The following is a 19,694-nucleotide window of genomic DNA, read 5'->3' as shown; positions in this document are numbered from 1 at the left end:
TTAATGCCCATTTGATGTAATCAGTTGTGGCTTTTCTACGGTGGCTGCCGACCAGATATAAATGTGAAACATAAATGGAAACCTAATTTTGATGTCTGTCATGTGTGCGCTCGGTAACACGGAAAAGCTATCCGGTTTCGACTCAATTCATTATCACGTTCCAAACCTGTGAACACCTGTGCAACTAAAAACACAGTTTGAGCATCGTTTATGTGTACTGCACGTTGCATTGTTGTGAAATCCTGTGTGCACATAGAGTGGTGTTCTGTCAGTGATAAATATGGCAGCGAAAGTTCTTGCAAAGAGAAGATCTCACTCTTCCGGGCCATCAGATGATGACGTACACTTGTTCGTTATTAGTACTGAGCTCAAACCATTTAACCGCAGATTATGATGTTTTGTATTTATGTGACTCCTGCTTATTTTTTTCATTTTATTTGCTGTCTTTGCTTTACTTTAAGAAATGACATTTCGTCATCATGTTATATGTCAGTGATATGATTCTACACTCTTGGATATTAAGAGATTTGATATAAAAAAAATCACTCCATGAACCTTTTGATGGTGCCGTTTTCTAGAGGCTTGTAGTAAAAAAAAGTCCTTTTTCTGGGTGGAACCATTAAAGAGTTAAACAGAGCTGTGCTTTCCATCACTTATGGTGTATTCACACCTAGGTTATTTGAACGAATTGACTAGTTGCCCAAATGAATCAAGCGTGGTTTGTTTGGGCATATGTGAACACGGCAATCACAGTCAGATTCGGGGGATAAAACAGGTGGGCAGAAATTGCTCAGAGAGGGTGGTCTCAGTTTGCCTCCATTCAATCTCTCGAGCATTTTCCAATCAGAACGCAATCGACTGTACCATCCGAAACAACTGCCATGCGCAATGCCTGAGTGGATGCTTCACGTTGATACAGCTACCTGATCAAGTTTACCTGATGCACCGTCTGAAGAACAGTTGTTGGGGCAGTGTGTGGTGGTATGCAAACATCAGAGCCCATTTCCAACAGTGAACTCTTGGAGCAGCACGTCTTCTAACAGGAGGCATCAGAACATTGTTTGACATATTAATCACATAAACACAATGAAAAGCTTCACCAATACACACTGCTGTTGCTCCATAACAAAGGTGTAATATTTCTGACCAATGAGAGAAGAGCTTAGCATTTGTTACAACTTTTGGACCCCCCTTGAATGTTGCTGTGTGGACACAAACGAACCAATGGGCAAATGCCACAAATGTACCACTTTGGTCCCTGAGTCGGAACAAAGCCAGCAAACTGCACATCTGAAAATGCCCTGAAAAAGTCAGAGAAGCGGAAAATTCAAAACAGGCATGTTAGCTCATGACTTTCATTAGCGTTTCCTCTGTCCTGCACCATTTACTCTTCTCGCTCCACCGTCGATGCTCCACCTGAGTCTCCTTGGAGTGGCATTGGCCTGAACCTAGCCGGATTGATTGGAGCACTACCTGCTCGCCTGTTTGTCAGCCATGAATAATCTGTAACGACATTCAGAGCATCAGCAGGGGCCTTGCAGCGTGCATTCATTGTGGAAAATGGACAGCTCAATCAAAAGAAGCTCTTGAAAAGCTGGCCATAACCGGAGGCAGAGCCTTGACCCAGAACGCTGTCCCACTGACTCGAGTCGCAACCTCACCAACATCCCTGAATGGGGGGCCTGCCTACTGTATTCCCTGTGAACTCAGGGCTTCTGTTTGCCTTCCCCCTCCCTCTCCTGTTCCCATCTCTCTTGCTGTTTAATAGAGCCATGCTTCACTCAGAAGGCCACGTTATCCTTGTTTGGAGACAGACGCTTGTGGCGCCACCTGCCATTCTCAGCTCTCCATGTCAGGTAGCATGGGCCACCCATCACCGCACTGCTTTACATGGTAATGAAAGTCTGGAGACTTGATGATAAAGCAGTTATGCCCTTGGCTCTGTGACCCAGGGTTAACTCTGGATTATTTACACATGGAAATATTGCACTGGTTGTTTTGTGCCTGTGTTTTTCGACTGATCTCAACAAGTGTGTTGTGACAGCTTGGCTTGGTGTCAGGATGTTGCTCATGTAGAAAAAGGTAAAAAGTAAATGGTGTGAGGAAGAGCGCATTGTTGGTTCCTTGAAAAGAAGCCCTGGACACTCGTGGTGCTGGTGATGACACTGATGCCATCCAGTACAAAGAAGAACCGCAGGAGGAAATGAAACACTTAGAGCACACATTTGACTGGTTGCCAGGATGTCCAGACAGTGCAGTCTTAAAAGCGTTCATCTGTGATGTCTCCCCTCAACCATTGTGAACTCTTTCTCTTGAAATGGTGCAATCCCCTGATGTAGAGTCACCCAACCCTAATCCTCCTATATCCACTGATGAATCCCAGCCTCACACACAGTGGGGATGCTGCCTAATTGAATTTCCTTGGTTTCAATGAACACACACTCAGGACCTGCAAGTTCCAGTCCTTGCCTTTGATAAGCAAATGACCCCTATGGAATTGAGGTCACAGCCTGCGAAAACAAGAGTGAGCGAGAGAAAAATAAAGTCCCGCACTCAGACAAGCCCAATATCGACTCACCCGGGATTGAGTCCAATGATGTTTACCCTGTGTGTGTTGAGCCCCTGTTGGCTCGGGGGGAAATTCATCCTACACACACACAAACACACACACACACACACACACACACACACACACACACACACACACAAAGATGTCTGTGCTCTAGTCTCTCTCTGTGCGACTTCTTTCCTTTTGTGAAGTGTTCGTCTTCTTTATTCATATCTGAATGGGGTGCATGTGTACGTAATCTAGTCTTTGCTGCAGATTAGAATAACAATAAATAAAGTACAATAAATGCTGGTCCTTTGTGTGTGTGTGTGTGTGTGTGTGTGTGTGTGTGTGTGTGTGTGTGTGTGTGTGTGTGTGTGTGTCCCAGTGGATCTAGCACTGGCTTGTATTGTATTTCACTGCCTGAAGACCATCGTACCATAGTAAGGTCAGTTAATTCATGAACCCAGCCACTCTGCATCTTTTTCTTCCTTCCATTTCATGTGTTCAAACTCAGGGAGTCTCGAGGCAGAGCAGTGTGTTTGCTTTCGTGTCTCGAGGCCTGAGTACACAGCCAGCGCGCTTTTGCGGACGCTCCTCTTAGATACAAGCTCTGTATGCTCTCTGTCACACGTTGTAAATTCACAGAACTGTGTATTTTCAGGTGAGCTGAATCACACGACGTCAGTTTTATTCACAGGTTTATAGTTTCAGTCGGTTTGATTTACTCACTAAATCTATTACTGTGCACTTACAACAGTTAATCTTTACAAGCAGCAGTGAGTGAGTTGTGGACCTTATTTTGGCCCTGGGGTTCGCCTCTCAGGCAACATAGAGATTACCCCATCTACTTGCTGGAGGTTGTTGGGACTCTATGCAGACACAACTGAAAAGAGCACTGCCACCGTCCATGCACTTTTTTTCAGTTTAAAAAAAATGAATCTGCTTTTATTTACAGTTCATATTCTTCAAAGAAGACGCTAGAATTTTCCATCAATCAAAGGACAGAGCTCTTTATACCTAAAGTGGAAATACTAGATTATTTAACATGAAATATAAGATACAGCTTTCTATCAAGGAAACTAAACAGGATTTTAAGTAGGATTAGTGCATGAATAAAACCTGGAGGACCAAAAATGACCTGGCGCAGAGCTGTGACGGATGAGCTGGCCAAGATGAACTTCACTCGGGGGGGAGACTCAACATGTAGACATGGATGGGGAACAATGCATAGAGCTTTTTGTGACCTTGTTCCACAGGGGGCTAAGAGGATTAAGTAAGTAAATGCATTAAAAATGCTGCAGGTTACACAGCATAACTTTGTTCACATTGCATAAAAGTAGCAGTTTACATAACTTTCACATTTTTTTAAAGACTCAAGTGTGTCATCTCCTCCTCTGAAACCAAATCTCTGCCCTTGCAGGACACATCCCTTTCGGACTAATGCAGTATGTGTTTTCCATCATCCTGAACTGGTCCAATGTGGCTCAGCCAAACCTCCATTCACACCTGCGCTCATGACCCATAGCTCGGCATACCATGCGCAACACACCACTTTACTCTGTTATGAAAGAGTGAAAACAGATGTGTATTCTCAGTGCAGAGTTACTATTTTTTGACTATAGAAATATTATAGCATTACTATAACCTTATAGTTTATAAAGGCAGTGACAAAAAAAACATACATTCTGCTTGCTTTAGTCTTTAGATACTTAAACATGACCACACTGAAAACATGCAGCCTTTTGTTTGCTTAACATTTCTACAAGCACCAGTGTAACTCTGTGCTTTTGTACAGATGTTTGCATCTGGAACTGCAGTTGCAAAGCCAGGCCTTAACCTGCAGCTGCTGCCTGCCATCAGTGTGTCAGAGAAAAACAAAAAAAGAAGACATGAACCTGAGTTAAACAAGGACTTTGAGTGTCAAGTGGTATTTACTACCAAATGACAGCAGCTGACTTTAATGATTTCGGCTGATATGACTGCATGTGGATGGTACATCTGTGTGCAATCATGCATACTTCTGTCTGTTTTTCAGTTCCTCTTCATTTTCCTGCAATGTTACGGGGCTTAGAGATTTGTATTTTCCAAATATTATGAGTAAGTACAGCCGACTATGTTGCCCCATTGCACTCCAATAAAAATAAACTCACCAGGGTTCCAGCTGTAAGCCCAGGATTCACACAGTGTCAATCACATAATCACCCCTTAAAATTTGCAGTAATTTCACTGAGGTTTGGGATATGAGCTCATTTATAAATGGGCTGCAGATCAAACCGAAGGCTGGGGGAATCATGTCATGTTTTAATTATCGTTTAACAGGAATGTTAAGTGCACGCTCTGTATTGTGCAGGAAGGGAAGTGCAAATTTCCTCTTTCTCTTTTTAATTCCTAGCACCTTGGAGGTAGCTTAGCACACTATTATAAATCGATATTGATGTAATTGAGTCATAAGTGTGTCAGTGCCGTGTTTCCGGAGAGGCGCAGCTTCCCGTGAATCAATACTGTGGTTGTTGTATCAGTCATCTTTGAGTGATGCTCATGAAGTTTTGTTTTACCCACGGCCGTCCCAGCGGAGTGGACTTTGGAAAACAACAGTAAATAGCAGCCTGTCCAGTCATTATTAATTGCTATAAAATTACAGTCCTATTTTGTTCACAAAGTGATGAGATTATTTTGTCCTACTTATTAATTGGAGTGAAATTGGACAGAGTGACTCACAGCAGTGTTACTGGAAGGTGTCAGACACAGAAAGCAGGTAATTATGGAGACAGGAAGAGATAAGGAAACAGAATGCAATTACCCTGGCAAGCAGAGCTTCAAATTGCTCCTCTTTGGATTTCTCACCTCAGGTTGCTATTGTTCATGTTTGCATCTCCATACTGATCTTTATTCCTTTCACCCTCCAGCTCCAAGAAGAAGGAAGGTTTGCATTAATCAAATGAATTTATACTGTAAGTAACAATGCAGCGAACATGGCTTATTACCAAATTTCAGATGAATGTATTCAAATATACTTTTTGAAATCATTTTGCACACGCAGGCTCTGCTGTGAGCTCACTGTGAATCAGGGCCATCAAATGTTTCCGAGGCTCGTTACAGTTTCTCAGAATTTAGTTCCATTTAACTTTCAGGTTCAGGGGCATCTTTTCAGATTAATTCTCTGTGTCTGTCTCCTCCACACTGCAACTGTACTACTATTGCATTCATGTGTCCTTAAAAAGCATGTATTGCCTTTTTTTTTTTTTTGAAGGATTTTGTTCATGACTTGCACAAAATAGGGAGCACTCACATATAACACAATAAAAAGCAAAATAACACTTCTCAACCAAAGGAAAACCTGTAACTCTCCTGTCGCAGAGACTTAATTTCATTATTTGCTGTCGCTGCTGACTTTTTGTTCAGGCGCTGTGGAAAACATAAACAGCAGATAATTTGCTAATTCTTTATGACATATAGTCAGTTGAAAAAGTACAAAGACAAGATAGTTAATGTTTTACCTCATCAGCGTCATTGATTTTTTGCAAATATATGCTCATTCTGAGTCTGATAAGGTTTGTATAAAGGTGTTCTGTTTTTATTTACCTTTTACGCAGCGTCCCAGCTATTATGGGATCCACATGTGTGAAATGTAACAAGAATGCACAAGTATCTGTTGTCTTTGGTTAGCATATGTAGACAAATCGAAGGCTGTGTGAGGTCCATGTTTCAGTTTCTGAAAGGAAAAAGCCAAATGCTGCCATGCTGCTGCTGAAGGAAGAAGGGTTTCTTCTGCTCCATTTGTTCATTCTCTGTAGTGCCCATTTTGTTACTTTAGCCATTTGTTTTAGCATTTAGGTGCTCTCTCAGCCTGTGCCACACACACTCTCTGCAGACACACACACATAACACACACATACACACACACACTCATCTGACAGACTAGCTGGAATTGAGAGAAAGTAAGTAAATGAGAGCAAATTCCTCAAGCCTTTTATTTGAAAATTAATCCAACTTTTTGGACAGTTTTTTTTTCTGGCTGAATTATTAAAGCCAACATGAACATACAAAAAAAAAACAACCGTTTTTTCTCCTTTTTGAATTAGCTGTGAGTGAAGCGTGTACGTGAGCACGTTGGTGAGATCTTGCACACAGCACAAGGTTTGTTGACGCTCTGAGTGGTGCCTCAGGGATAGAGTTGCTGCACAGGTACTCACATTTACTGTGATAGCGTGTAGCGAAATCTACCACATTTAGACGCTAATACATGGGGGGTCTGCCAGTGACCCTCACAGCTACTTATCACCGTGTGGCCGTTGGCAATGGAGCCACTCCGCTTTCCTCCCCAACAGCTCGTGTCTCTGCTGGGCTCCCATGCACACACACAGGCCTCTACGGATTCATGCACAGTTTGACTCAGATTATTTAGGAAAAAATTCCCCATTTTTGGTCTGATGAACACCCAGCGCAAGTGCTTTATGTAATTGTTGTATAGGTTTGATGGCCTGATAGGTGCCACTTAGTCAAGCTGCAGTCTGGAGCGGGAAATGATCATTGCAGACGGATCAAGTGTGTGAGGGGAGTGGGAAAGTGTCTCAAAGTGCTTTTATGTAAATGGCAGTTGGAGAGCTGCTCTCAGCTGACACTTAAATATACAGCTCTGTATGTGCTACTACGTCAGTCTGCGGCATGTGTCCTCTGTGACTGTAAAATGTTCTGTGTTCATATGAAAGGTTCAAGACTTCTCTCTCCTGAGGACCTGAAACGGAGAAAGAGAGCTGGAAGCTGGGAAACATGACAAACTCCTCATCACAGTGATGAGCAAGGAGGACACATGGGAGGGTTCAAGGTTGTAGCTCAGTATTTTAAAAAACACCTCTGGATCACGGGTCCCCAAATAAAGGTCAAAGGACAATGAAATGTAAGACAGCTTCTCAAATGTCAAAAAAGACACTGCCAGCGGAGTGAATGTCATCCCAGTGATCGCTTTGCTTAGAGAAGGCTTGTCTTTGCTCTCTTCCTGAGGAGAATCAAAGCTGATTTTGCGCTGCATTACAGCAACATCGCTTATATAAACGTTGTTGTTCAAAATGCTCCAGAAATTGGGAACTCTCCCCCGACTTTTGGATTTAATGATAGAGAAGCAGGTCTGGCTGTTTTTTTTTTTGTTTGTAGAGTGTTTGTTTAACGCTTCCTTGTTCTTTCCCAACTGTTGCTGTTTTAACGCCCTCCAAATTACACCAAGGATTGCTGTGAGGCTCTCTTCTCATTTTCCTCAGTTAACAGGCACTCTGTTTATATATGATTATGGTTCTCTGCTTGTTTATTCTGCCCAGCTTTTTAAAATTACTTTGCCGGTTTAGTTCAAGGTACAAAATGCACTAAAGGATTCACTTCAGCTCATTTGTTTTCCTTCTGTGGAGACGTATTTATGGTCATTTCAGTCTTTGCCTGCCGTCGAACGAGCCTGATGGGCATAAACCTGCGCTCACTCGGCTGCCCCTGTTCACCGTTCTGACGGTTTTTCCTGTGTTTGCTTTGCAGCGCTGCCAGTCATGCAGGTGACAATTGACATCACCAGACAGCAGGTGGAGAAGATCTTCGGTCTCGATGAGTACTGGTGTCAGTGTGTCGCCTGGAGCACCACCGGAACCCAGAAGAGCCAAAAAGCGTACATCAGAATTGCTTGTGAGTGCACTTTTTTTAACAATCGCTGTGTCATTACAGCGCTGCCTAACAAGGCGCTTACATATCACATGTCAGTTTGTAACAAGCGGATATTGGAAAAATGATTTTTGTCTATTTTTTCTTCCACTTTAGGTGGTTTGGGAGGGACTAACTTTCATTTAACAATTACCCCAGAGGCCACTGTGATCTGATGCATCACAGTGTATTACTGTGATTTCAATTTGGTTCAATCATCTTCCTGCAGTTTCACTTAGAAGAAGGAAATCTCTGACCCTGGCAAGGAGAAACTGAGAGTAATGCATCTGCTTGAAGGAGGCCTTAAAAAAAGTGGAACACTAAATTTGAGTATTCATGAGCATATTTTTCACTGGATACAGTATATCAGCAATGATCCCTGTGAAAGTAACTGGAATAAAAACAGATTTGAAATTTATTGCTGTGCAGCAATCATAAATCTGTCTGGGGAACACAGACACATCCCTCGCTGCAGCCTGAAAAGCTTTATTAGAAGACGCCATTTTCCATTCGAGTATTTTGAAGCATTCTGCCTATTAATTCCCACATAAATATGCATTATTCCAGACAGAGCCCAACACAGCGCTGTTTCCAAACCACCAGACGTTTTGAAAACACACATTCATCATCCAGCCTTGTTTGAAAGCTCAACACAGTCAGTTAGATGTAAAATAAGGACACACACACACATGTGCTTCAGTAAGAACTCGTGTCTGTGTGCGCATGCGCCGGACATTCGCACATAACAATATTCACATACACGTGCATACGTTTAAGCCTTCCAGGACTGTTATATCTCAGGTCACCTCCAGTCCCATTGCATCGCCTTTAATTAAATTGAATGTCATTAAACTTTCTGCTTGTCTCAACGTTTCTCCCGATATGATTGGTCAGGACAGGCTCAACATCTGTTTAAAGGAATTTACCGGCGGCTCACAGCCGCACCCTCAAGCCCTCGGAACGCAATAAGACATCACTTCACTCTGAGTCCAAGCCCGGGGTGAATACATCGAATTTGCACCAACCCACCAGCTATCAGCGGCCTCTCTATCTCATCAAATACAAACAACCCTTTACCTGTGTGTAATTCACAGCCTGGTTTTATGGACAAACATATAACAGGACTTGGTACAACAGTGAGAGTATTCAATGAGATGTAATGTGAAGCCCCATGCAGTCAGCCAGGCTTGCTGGAGCTCTTGTCCAGGCGCCTCAGGGCTATGTTTTCGTGTGGCTGCTCCAAGCCCTCATACAGATGGAAGCTGGAGGCTGGCGGATGCTGGAGAGAGGAGAGTGGGGGGGGGGGGTGAGGGGTAATGCAATTGCTTTTGCTTGATGCCGGGCCCCTCTGGCAGTAGACAAGCATCTCTGAACCAGCCAGGCAGCCTGTAATAAGCAACGTGGTTGGTGCCACCGATCCTCATGTGGCTTCGGGGCCAACTTGAGTGCGACATGGGTGGACATTTCAAGAGTGGAAAATTTAAAAAACCTCATCAGGCCAAGTTTTCTGGCTCAAAGTATTTCATTGAAACCTCACAAGCTCTTACAAATATCCTAATTGGCTGTGCTTCTCCTCGTCTTTTTTTTTTCCCCCTCAGACCTGAGAAAAAACTTTGAGGAGGAGCCGCAGGGTAAAGAGGTGGCATTGGACCAGGAGGTGTTACTGCGCTGCCATCCCCCCGAGGGAGTGCCACAAGCCGAGGTGAGACACAGATACAGAAGATATTTATAGGCGTACATTGAGCATCCATTTACCCTTTCCTCACCAGGGGGACAAAGAGCAAAAAGTGGCGCAGGATGAGCCCCCCCGACATCTCTGCCTGCTTCACCAGGGAACAGACAACCCTGTACGGATAAATTACACCTCTAATTATTCCCCATTATTGATTTATTATCTCTCTTACATCTCTGAGAAGCCGTATATCACATCGTCTCGTCACATCACTCAGGATAGGCTTGGAGGCTTCACTCCCCGTTTGGCATCTCTAAAGGCCTATCCATAATTAATGGGTCTATTTGCCTCACTCCCTCCCTGTCTCATTCTCTATCTCTCTGCCATCTCGCCATGTACTGTGTCTCTCATACACTCTTGTTCTGCACAGCTCTCTCTCGCCCTCCCTTCATGTCTCTCAGTGGTGTGTGTCTGTGTTTAAAGGACCAGACTGGGGCCAGCTGTTTCACCTCGTCTGCAGCATCCTCCCGGTCCCAGATAGGCACTAACTGCTCTAATAACAACACAAGAGGAGGTTAGGCCAGCCACTCAGACAGCCCAGAGACCAGGAGCGGCAGACTAGCCAATCACAGCTCAACAGTGTAGGGACCGTTTGCAGAGAAATAGGAAGGAAGGTGCCAACTGCAGTTCAACAGAAAAGAACATCAGAGCAGAAGTCACCATGGGAGAAAACAGGGCTAGCATACAAGAGGAAGAAAGCCCAATTATATGCGGAATCGCAACTGGCAGTAATACCGACAACAATGCTGCCGTACCGTAGCTACTCTGGAGACGGCACAAGGGTCAAGTGAGAGCAAGAAAACAAACAAGCCAATCTCAGAGTACACCAAAAACGGAATAACATCAGTTTTGGCTTCTGCAAGAGGGCACAGATACTACACAAATCACGATGGGTTTCACTCACAGACCACCAACAGCTTCAGCAGCCACAAAATAGAGGCTGCACCCCCCACACACACAACATAATGAGAAGAATCAGAGAGGCATATAGATGAATTAATTCCATTTCGGTATCAGTGTCATGGCAAGCTGCATTTGATGCTTCAGAGACAGAAGCAGCTGACCACTGTTCCTGTCCGTGTAAAAATCTGTAATCCACAGCATGCCTGATTACCGTAGAGCTGCCTGGGAAGCGGGGGGGGGGGGGGACGGTTTCTCTTCAGCTGCAGTGAATTTTGACCGCTGAAACATATTTTCAGGTGGAGTGGCAGAGAAACGAGGATGTTGTCAACCCGGCGAGCGACCCCAATTTTTTCATCACAGCTGACCATAATCTCGTCATCAAAAAAGCCCGGCTGGCGGACACGGGCAACTACACGTGTGTGGCCAAAAACATCGTCGCTCGCCGCAAAAGCACCTCCGCCACAGTCCTGGTCTATGGTAGGTGATAACTTCTTTCAACAGGTGTCAAAGCTGTATACTCGGGGGCTGATGAGAGGTCTTTGCTCAGTGGTCCCCAGCTTCCAAATATACGAACATAAAAGCAGCTCAAGTGAATCATGTTTTGCTTGCATGTCTGTTATCCCACATTTCCACATTAACCTCTGCATGTTCTCTTGCATCGAAGGAATCTTGGGGTACTTCCCCTATCAGGCGGTTGTAATATCACAGGGTCTACACTGTAGTTTTAGTGATAACAATATGCAGTGTTACGCATATGAGACATACGCTGACAACTTGCACAAGTCAGCGCTATTTTTCATCATATCTTCTATCATAAATAACTAAGTAGTGTATCTGCACATTAATTAGAACAACTTAAAATGTTACTGGCAGCCATTCAGCCAAAGCTGGCAGTCTCCGATCTCTGGGCTGCCATCCCCCTCCTTCTCTGTAGTGGATTCAATATGAGACGAAAAATGAATTAACAGCAAACTGTAAATAATGACTTGGCTTGATAAGCAGACTGATCTTTATTAAAATGCGGAGAAACAGCCTATTTTCTATCACAGAGCATTCCTTGGGTACTGGCACAACTAAGGTTTTGCATACGTTACAGCCCGACTTCATTCTCGGCTACATGACACATATACTTGCAAGCAGGAAATGGAAATCATGCGGGAATGCATCATGAAAGCAAGTTTATGCATACAAGAAATGTATAATCTGGCACAATGTCTGACACAGGGTCTGTTTTTGTTGAGGCTGCCAGATGATACTGTGTGTGCGGTAAAGTCAGGAGTTATTGTATATCATCTAACATGGCAGTCGAGAACCTCACACCATATGCTGCAGGAACACAGCACCATATAGAAGTATGCATGCCTCTTCAGTTTTTGCATCATTTGTTCTGCTAAAAAAAAATATTTAATAATGAACTAAAGGTTTTCATGTGAGATCTATACATTATTCTCATTAGACTAGATTTAAAAGGAGAATCTGGTTATTTCTATGAAGTTAATGAATTTGAAATACATGAAAAGCACTGTAAGTGAGCAGGTCCCTTGCGAAATCAGGGTGTCAATTATTTGAAAATGTAATATCTTATGCAGTTCTCATTTTCAGCTTGTAGCTACTTGAATATTAATGTCCACCTAAGATTGCAGTTATGCTGCCTTTTCAGCTGACAAAAGCTCTCAGTGGAATCTCAATGGATTTTAGGGTGTAGGATGAATTCAGCTTCAGAAACATGAGCATAGTGAGGAACACGAGGGTCACTTATGGATGACTTCAGAGCCTTTATGCATCAAGGAGAAAGGGTTCTTTTACCTCATCCAAAAATACATGTCTAGAAATTAAACAGGTGAACTAGAGCGAGAAAACACCTGCATGTGTGACTTGTGTATTGTTTCTAAATGTAATTTATCAAGTCAGTCTTTGAGAACACAAATGAAATGGACAGGAACAGAGATCCTCATATTTAATATCTTTGACAAAATACTTCGTTTCCTGTTTGGCTGATTTTGTAATTCAATAAACTGCAGACCCTGAAGGAGGTTCAGACTTTTAAACAGTGCTCTATCTGTAAATGTGGTTGATAATTGAGGCATGTGCACTTTCACGGTGAGCGGTTTCAAACAAAACGCGTTCGTTTGGAGCATGCAGTCAGAACGCACATTATCATACACTCCTCCAAGCCTCCAGCATAACAAAAAATAATAATAAAAGCACAATTATTCTTACTGTTGATTATAATTGATTCTCTTGTTGTTGAAAGACTTGAAACAAGGACGCAAGATCATTCACACTCTCATTGTTTGCCTTTCTTGTGTTGTCAAATAATAGTTTTTGCTCTTAGACGCGACAAATTGTGAACAAATTGCCGGGGTGCTTGCATGTGCAACTCTGTTTCTTTCTATCACTCCGTGTGCTTGACAGATGTATTACCACTGCCACGTTAATTGCAGTTAAATCATGATATAAGTCCTTTTGTGCAGAGAAATAGACCTGTTACTGCTGCTCACTTATGTTGATCTACAGCAGCAAAGACAAACTCAGCTACCTGAGAGCATCGCAGTGCACCATGCTAGCTGACCAGGCTAGCTGTAGCAAGTCATAATAACCGCTACTTTTCAAAGCAGGTTCAACAGGGGGCCAGAGATGCATTTTAACAAGGCCTGGCTGGTGTGACTGCACTCTGTGCTAAGAGGTAATCAGGGGCAGAGTTGCCTGGCAATTTACCTCGCTGTGGCGGGCAATCAATCGCATAGAGAGGGCAAGGAAATGATTCAGCCACGACAAGCACAGGAGAGAGTTAGGGGGAAATTAGGAAGGGAGTATGTACAGAGAAGGAACGACATTGCTGTTCAAGTCAATAAATCAGGAATCTCTGTATCTTGTAAGCTGAGGCAAACACAGGCGATACAGGAAGGAGCTGATTAGAATTAAACCAGCATGATTTGATGTAATCACCTGCCGTGATCGAGCGATATTGCAGCAATTACGTGCCAATAGACGGTTCAGAACGCGGTTCAGCAAGTGGCTGCAATAATAGACATTCAACGCACCAGTGCGAGTTTCTGAACTGCCTGACCTTTCAGTTTCAAACATAAAAGAGGAATAAAAAATACAGAGTTGTTCTCCACAGTTCAAGGAATATTTGAGTTTGAACAATGACATGAAATGGTGTGAAATCAGTGATGGTCGTGCAAAGGACATAAACTGAATTACTGGAACAGACACGATGCATTTATTTGTCAGTAGTGTGTTGGCATTTCCAAGGAGTAGGTGGTGTTTTTTTATGCATTTATGACCATGAGTATTTAGCTTTAAATGGCATTTCTTTACAGTGATTACATTCTGTGTGTACTGTGAACGCTTTGTATAATATCTTGCAATGCCTCAGTGAAATTTGGAAGCAAATTTAAAATGTCCGCTAGCAGCAGCTGTGTCTTCCTCAGAGATAAGGTCAAAGAAGGCAAGCTGTCATGTTATTTTCTGCTCCCTGTTGAAGCCATTTTGTTTTCACTGCAGTTGACTGTATTTCCGACTCGGACACAGGAAGCGGCCCCCTTTGCTCTTGCTCTTCCATTAGTTCACCTTGCAGTGCTGAACCAAAGAGTGTCACAGCAGTCACGATTATTCTAGCGCAACACACCTCTTGTCCGTAGTGCATGTCGGGTAATCCTGGCTGCTCTGTCCCTTCATCCATCCCTCCCTCCCTCCCTCCCTCCCCGTCCCTCACCCCTCCATCCCCACCGGCGCTGGTCTGACAGTCAACGGCGGCTGGTCCACGTGGACCACCTGGTCGTCCTGCAGTGCCGTGTGTGGGCGTGGCTGGCAGAAGAGGAGTCGGAGCTGCACCAACCCCACGCCACTGAATGGAGGCACATCCTGTGAGGGGCAGAACGTCCAGAAAAGTGCCTGCGTGGCCACCTGTCCAGGTAACTCCCAGGCAACCCTGTTTGTCCTGTGGCGCTTGGCTTCCTGTGGCTTCCTTTTTGCATTTTTTTGCATCTAGAAGTCATCACTTCATCTTTATTTTGGCAGGTCTTTTCTTAGATGTCAGTGCTTCTGTTGTTTTCCTGCAATTAGAGCGCTTACACAGCAATGTCAGAGCCTATTAGTCTTCACAGTAAGGCCTCATCCTGGAAGTGATGTATTTTTATCACTCTTTGTTCACATATCTCTTTATCTTCTGCGCTGTGTGCAGACCCTGCTTTTATTTCAGAGGCCTGTCTGCTATAAGAGACATGGTCCCAGCCATGGCATTGTGTCAGACCAGCTAGTACATTTGTTATTGTTTGCTGCTCAAGCTATGCAGTAAATATGGGCAATAAAAAGCTGAATTATGGCAGCCCGTGTGCCATGTTTACGTGTGAGGAGTTGAGGGCGTTTCATTTGCCTGCCCCGTTCTCCCTTGTGAGGGAGAGTCGGAGAGGCAGAGAGTGTCCTGCCTGATACTGAGCAACACATATCGATCCCTTTTAGCCTGAGATGGAAGTCAAGCTGCTTCATTTGCAGTCCCACATTAGCCCCCTGACAGAGGGAAAGATAGCGAGGGAGAGGGAGAGAGAGCAGGATGGGGAAAAAGAAGGTGTAAGGTGAAAGCAGGGATAGAGATAGATGGAATCAGATACAGTGTGAGGGAAGCAGGAACAAAGCCCAGAGTGAGAGAGAGAGAGAGAGAGAGAGAGAGAGAGAGAGAGAGAGGGAGGAGGAAGGAGTGGTGGAGAAAGCCTGAGTGTGTACTAGAGCTGGCTGTTTGGCCGCCAGCAGATCAGTCTGTGGACATATAGCCGGGACTCTGCAGCCATGCTGACCGCAGGAGAAATCTCCCACGCTCGGTAAATAGCAGAGAGGGAAATCCAACACCTCTGGCAGTGGCAGCTTCTCCCTGCCTAAAACAGAGGTTATCTTCCTGAATCAGGGTGTTGTGTTACACATCTCCCATGTAAAGACATCACTAGATGTCAAGCGTGAGTGTAAGTAACATGGCCCGCTGGAATACAGCAGGAGGAGGAAGACAAAGGAGAAACGCATGACGCTCCATCAGGACTCTATCTGGATGGATTTGGAATTATTAGCGCCGGTGCAACCAGTAATGGAATTAGAAGAGGTGTCCAGGGATGCTTGACATTCCCCCATAGCAAAGCAGGATACTGACCTCCATGAGCTTAAAGAGATTAATGTCAGTCCAAGCTGCTATTGTTAAACCAAACCCCGCCCTCCTCTCTCTTCCTCTCGCCCCACAAGTGGAAAGTGTGTAATTTCAGCTCTCGGGGTGCTGTGGCAGAAATTGCATTGAGCCCCGTGAACGCAGACTTTGGAAGAGAAAGAGCTTCTTTTTTCCCCTCTTGATGAGCAACGCTACAGCGACGTGACCCCGCTTACACCTCGATCGGTCCTGTTGTTTGGCAACAGAGAGCAGTCTCTGCCTCCTTCTTTCACTCGTTACCTGTCTCAGACATAACACCAGTGGCACAGACAGCCCCAGCTGTCGGACCCTGGAGAGGATCCCCCTCAAGGCCGAAGTTCACCACGCCAGAGCCCGGGGATGATGGGCTGTTGTTTCCAATCACAAGTGGCACCGCGGCTCTGTTGTGTACTCACAGACATGCCTCTGAAGTCCCACAAGATGAACTGACTCTTCCCATCATTTGTCACCCACACACACGCCCACACAGCCCAGAGAAGACGGCCCCCCAAACGCAGCCCAGTCCTTACCTTGATTCATCAAACACATGATTAACACATGTATGAATCATCAGCCAGAATAACTGAATAGAAGCTCGCATTTAAGAGTCACGTTCAGCAAGGGGGAGCAGATGAGGCCAGCCTGGCAGAGAGCATCCTCACATACTGGATAACAACTTTAATTATCACTGTGCTTATAGCCTTTGCAAGTCTAATCCACTAGATGCACAGTAGAAGGTGATTTCAGCTTATTTCTGAAGAAAGAGACTTGAAGAGTGAATTACATGGGCAGCTGTAATGCTGCAGATAGACATCATGTTATTTATTTAGACACGGCTGACATTTGGATTCAGACGTAGTCTTCTTTATTTTTTTAAGTCAGCCTTGAGAGGCATTTGTGCTCTACGGCGCCTTTTGTTTTTGAGCTGCGTTTTAAAAATTGAATGATTTCAATGCTGGTCTTGTTTCAAGAATTAATTAATTATCCAGACTCAGATTCTTTGTTGATTATTAGTCCTCTTGTGCATTTATCTCACAGCATTACATCTTTGAAATGGGTTACAGAAAAATATATTCGGGTGTTTTAGCTGCTTATTCTTTGTAATTTGCCGTTGCAGTCTGTGTCTGTTTTGTCTAAAACACATTGATGGCCTCACAGATTTGCTGTACTCCTCCTCTGGGGAGATAGAGATGCTGTCAGCCGAGTGAATATTCGCTGGAAACAAATCAATTTGAATTTGGAACCAGCGACATGCAAAGGCTATAATTTGTCTCTGCACTGCACAGCTAAGTATATCTGTATTTCTTTTTGAAATACTGATGACCGTGTGTCGCTCCACATTTCAAAAGTAGTCTGATTCCTCTGGTGCTGAGCTCCAGCCACAGAGGCATATTTTCATACACGTTCTTCATACGGGCTTCCACAGACTGACCCTCCACATGTCTGTTCACAGTGACTCTTGTATTGTGAGCTCCCACCTCTCATCTGGAAACTGTCAAGCTAGAGAGGCTCATCTGTATTTTTGTCCAAGTCTCCAAAGTGTTTAATGAGAGTTGGCGGAGGCCTGTGTGGCAGATCAGATGGGCTCCATGCTGGGAGAGACACAGGGAGCTGTGGAGGAGGAGGCTGAGGCTAAAGCCTGAGGCTCAGAGCAGAGCAGAGCAGATCAACACTTGAGACGGCCAGTAGCCAAACTATGCAAGAGCTTATCTCCGTTTCGCTTTCCTCTCTCTGCCTTCCCCATTTCTCCTTTGTCTCCATCTCATCGTATCCTGCCGAAGAGTCCCACATAAATCTGCAGTCCGTCCCTCACCCTCTCATTGACTCTACCCCTGCGCTGACTTGTGGTCCGAGCCAACAGTCGTGGCAAAATGTCAGCTCGCGCCAACATTTCCGACAAAGATGCACAACCTGAGCCAACAGCAAATAGTTAGTCCCCACAGAAATGAGCAGAGCTGTTGCTGATGTGTTAAAGCACAGCAAACAACCTGAAGAGATTTCTAACTCGTGTGAATTATTTAAATATTGTACTGATCCCTCAGGCTTGCCAGAGGAGTCATGAGAATTCTACTAGATGGAAGATAAACAGACTCGGGGCTGGTGTATTTGTGCACGCGTACTTGTAAGTGTGTGTTTGCGCATGTACGTGCTGTACACATGCAAGTTAGCACCCATGTGTCTGCTGTCTGCACTGCGGGCGAGTGTCTAATTCTGCTTCGGAAGTGAGCATTTGTGCGTCTCTGGATATTATCAGAGATCGTTCAGGAGACTCCATATTTTATCCAAGGAATAAATAAGACTATGGCTAATAAATGTGACAGAAAAACACATTAGTTGACTGCGAGAAGACGATGGCCATCTGGTGACAGCCTCGCATCAGCACTGCTTTTAATCATTCTGTGCCATTTGTTTTGGCTCACCCGCTTCATATGTCAGTCTGTCTCATTTTGGTTTGTTCTAATGGTTTAGTTAACATAAGGGAGTAGACTCGGCTTTGTTCTGTTATCAGTCACATGCTGTATCACACCCACAGCAACAAATCTGGTTTTCAGCTATGTCAAAAAATGTGTCAGAATACACATTATTAATGTGTGTTGCATCACCCACATCTGTGGCCAAGCCATCAACCCCCTGCCATGGGTCTGTGCCTTTCTGCAGCCTTTTTTTTTTCCTGCTGCCTTTGAACACTGGGATTTGGGACAGTTACCAGGCACACATGTGTCGACAGGACGTTGGGAGCAGAGGGGCAGCCTGCTGGTCTCAGTGCCACTTGTCTACCTCCTCGTGTTCCCCTCAAGGACACAGAAACCATAGGTGTCCGATGATCTCGGACATTGTTCGTCAGCAGCCATTGTCATTTTGAACAGCAAAGCCTCAAACAGGCCCTCCTACCGACCTGTAGAGAATGGTCGGGTTCCTTTTGCCTCTCCCCTTGACAACATGTCCAAATGGGGGCTTGCCACTGGGCTATTGTATTACTGTCCGTCCTCTGAGACCTGCCTGACCTACAACCTGTGGTGCTGCATGATTGAAAATCAGCTGTGGTGCCTTTTGCAGTCGTGCTAACAATCTCTTTCTGGGGATTTGATAAGGAAAACTGAGCCTGTGGATAACAATTTCCTTATGTGGATTCTGAAAAAATAAAAAGATGAGGTTTGGTTCTGATTTCAGCCTTGAATGTGAAAAGGGAAAATCAAGGAAAATGGCGATTTTCTTGCTTCACTGCATTCTTTGTAACCACTTACTGTCCTTCCACTTTCTGTTATGTTGTCCAAACATTTCTTTGGTGTCTGCTCCTGTGGAAACACCTCCTCTGCTTTGAAATATTTGCAACATGTGCTCAGAGTCAGACAGGCCATCGAGAGGTGTTTATGCATCTTCATCTTTCTTTGGTTTTGCTCAGCCTCAGGTCGCAGTGCTTGTGTCTCATCCACATTCTTGCGAGCAGCGCCATGTTTTCCACTCCAATCTCCTTGTTTGAAAACGCTATTTGCATGGCCATTAGTCTTGCTTTGTGGTGGAGAAGGGAAGCAGAATTTCATCACCTCATCAGGGCAGATGTTGATCTCATCTCTTTATTTCACAGTGGTGTGGATAAACTGAGGGGCGACATAATATATTCATTAGGATGTAATTCGCTATTCAATCATTCTCAT

At 44.4% G+C, this 19,694-nt stretch overlaps 1 protein-coding gene across 4 annotated transcripts in view; it reads left to right on the top strand.

Moving 5' to 3' along the window:
- The window catches only part of unc5a (unc-5 netrin receptor A), a 123,674-nt gene that overhangs the window by 73,520 nt on the left and 30,460 nt on the right, over window positions 1-19,694 (top strand). For 2 of the 4 annotated variants that reach the window (XM_076738587.1, XM_076738588.1), the window contains exons 3-6: window positions 8,072-8,215; window positions 9,829-9,932; window positions 11,162-11,342; window positions 14,618-14,785. In XM_076738587.1, coding sequence (XP_076594702.1) covers window positions 8,072-8,215; window positions 9,829-9,932; window positions 11,162-11,342; window positions 14,618-14,785 — 597 coding nt within the window. The remainder of the gene's footprint in view (window positions 1-8,071; window positions 8,216-9,828; window positions 9,933-11,161; window positions 11,343-14,617; window positions 14,786-19,694) is intronic. The other 2 variants (XM_076738590.1, XM_076738589.1) reach the window with 1 other exon arrangement.

Source organism: Chaetodon auriga, chromosome 9 (assembly GCF_051107435.1).
Source record: "Chaetodon auriga isolate fChaAug3 chromosome 9, fChaAug3.hap1, whole genome shotgun sequence".
In the NCBI taxonomy this organism is placed as follows: Eukaryota; Metazoa; Chordata; class Actinopteri; order Chaetodontiformes; family Chaetodontidae; genus Chaetodon; species Chaetodon auriga.
This window is presented reverse-complemented; position numbering and strand designations above follow the sequence as displayed.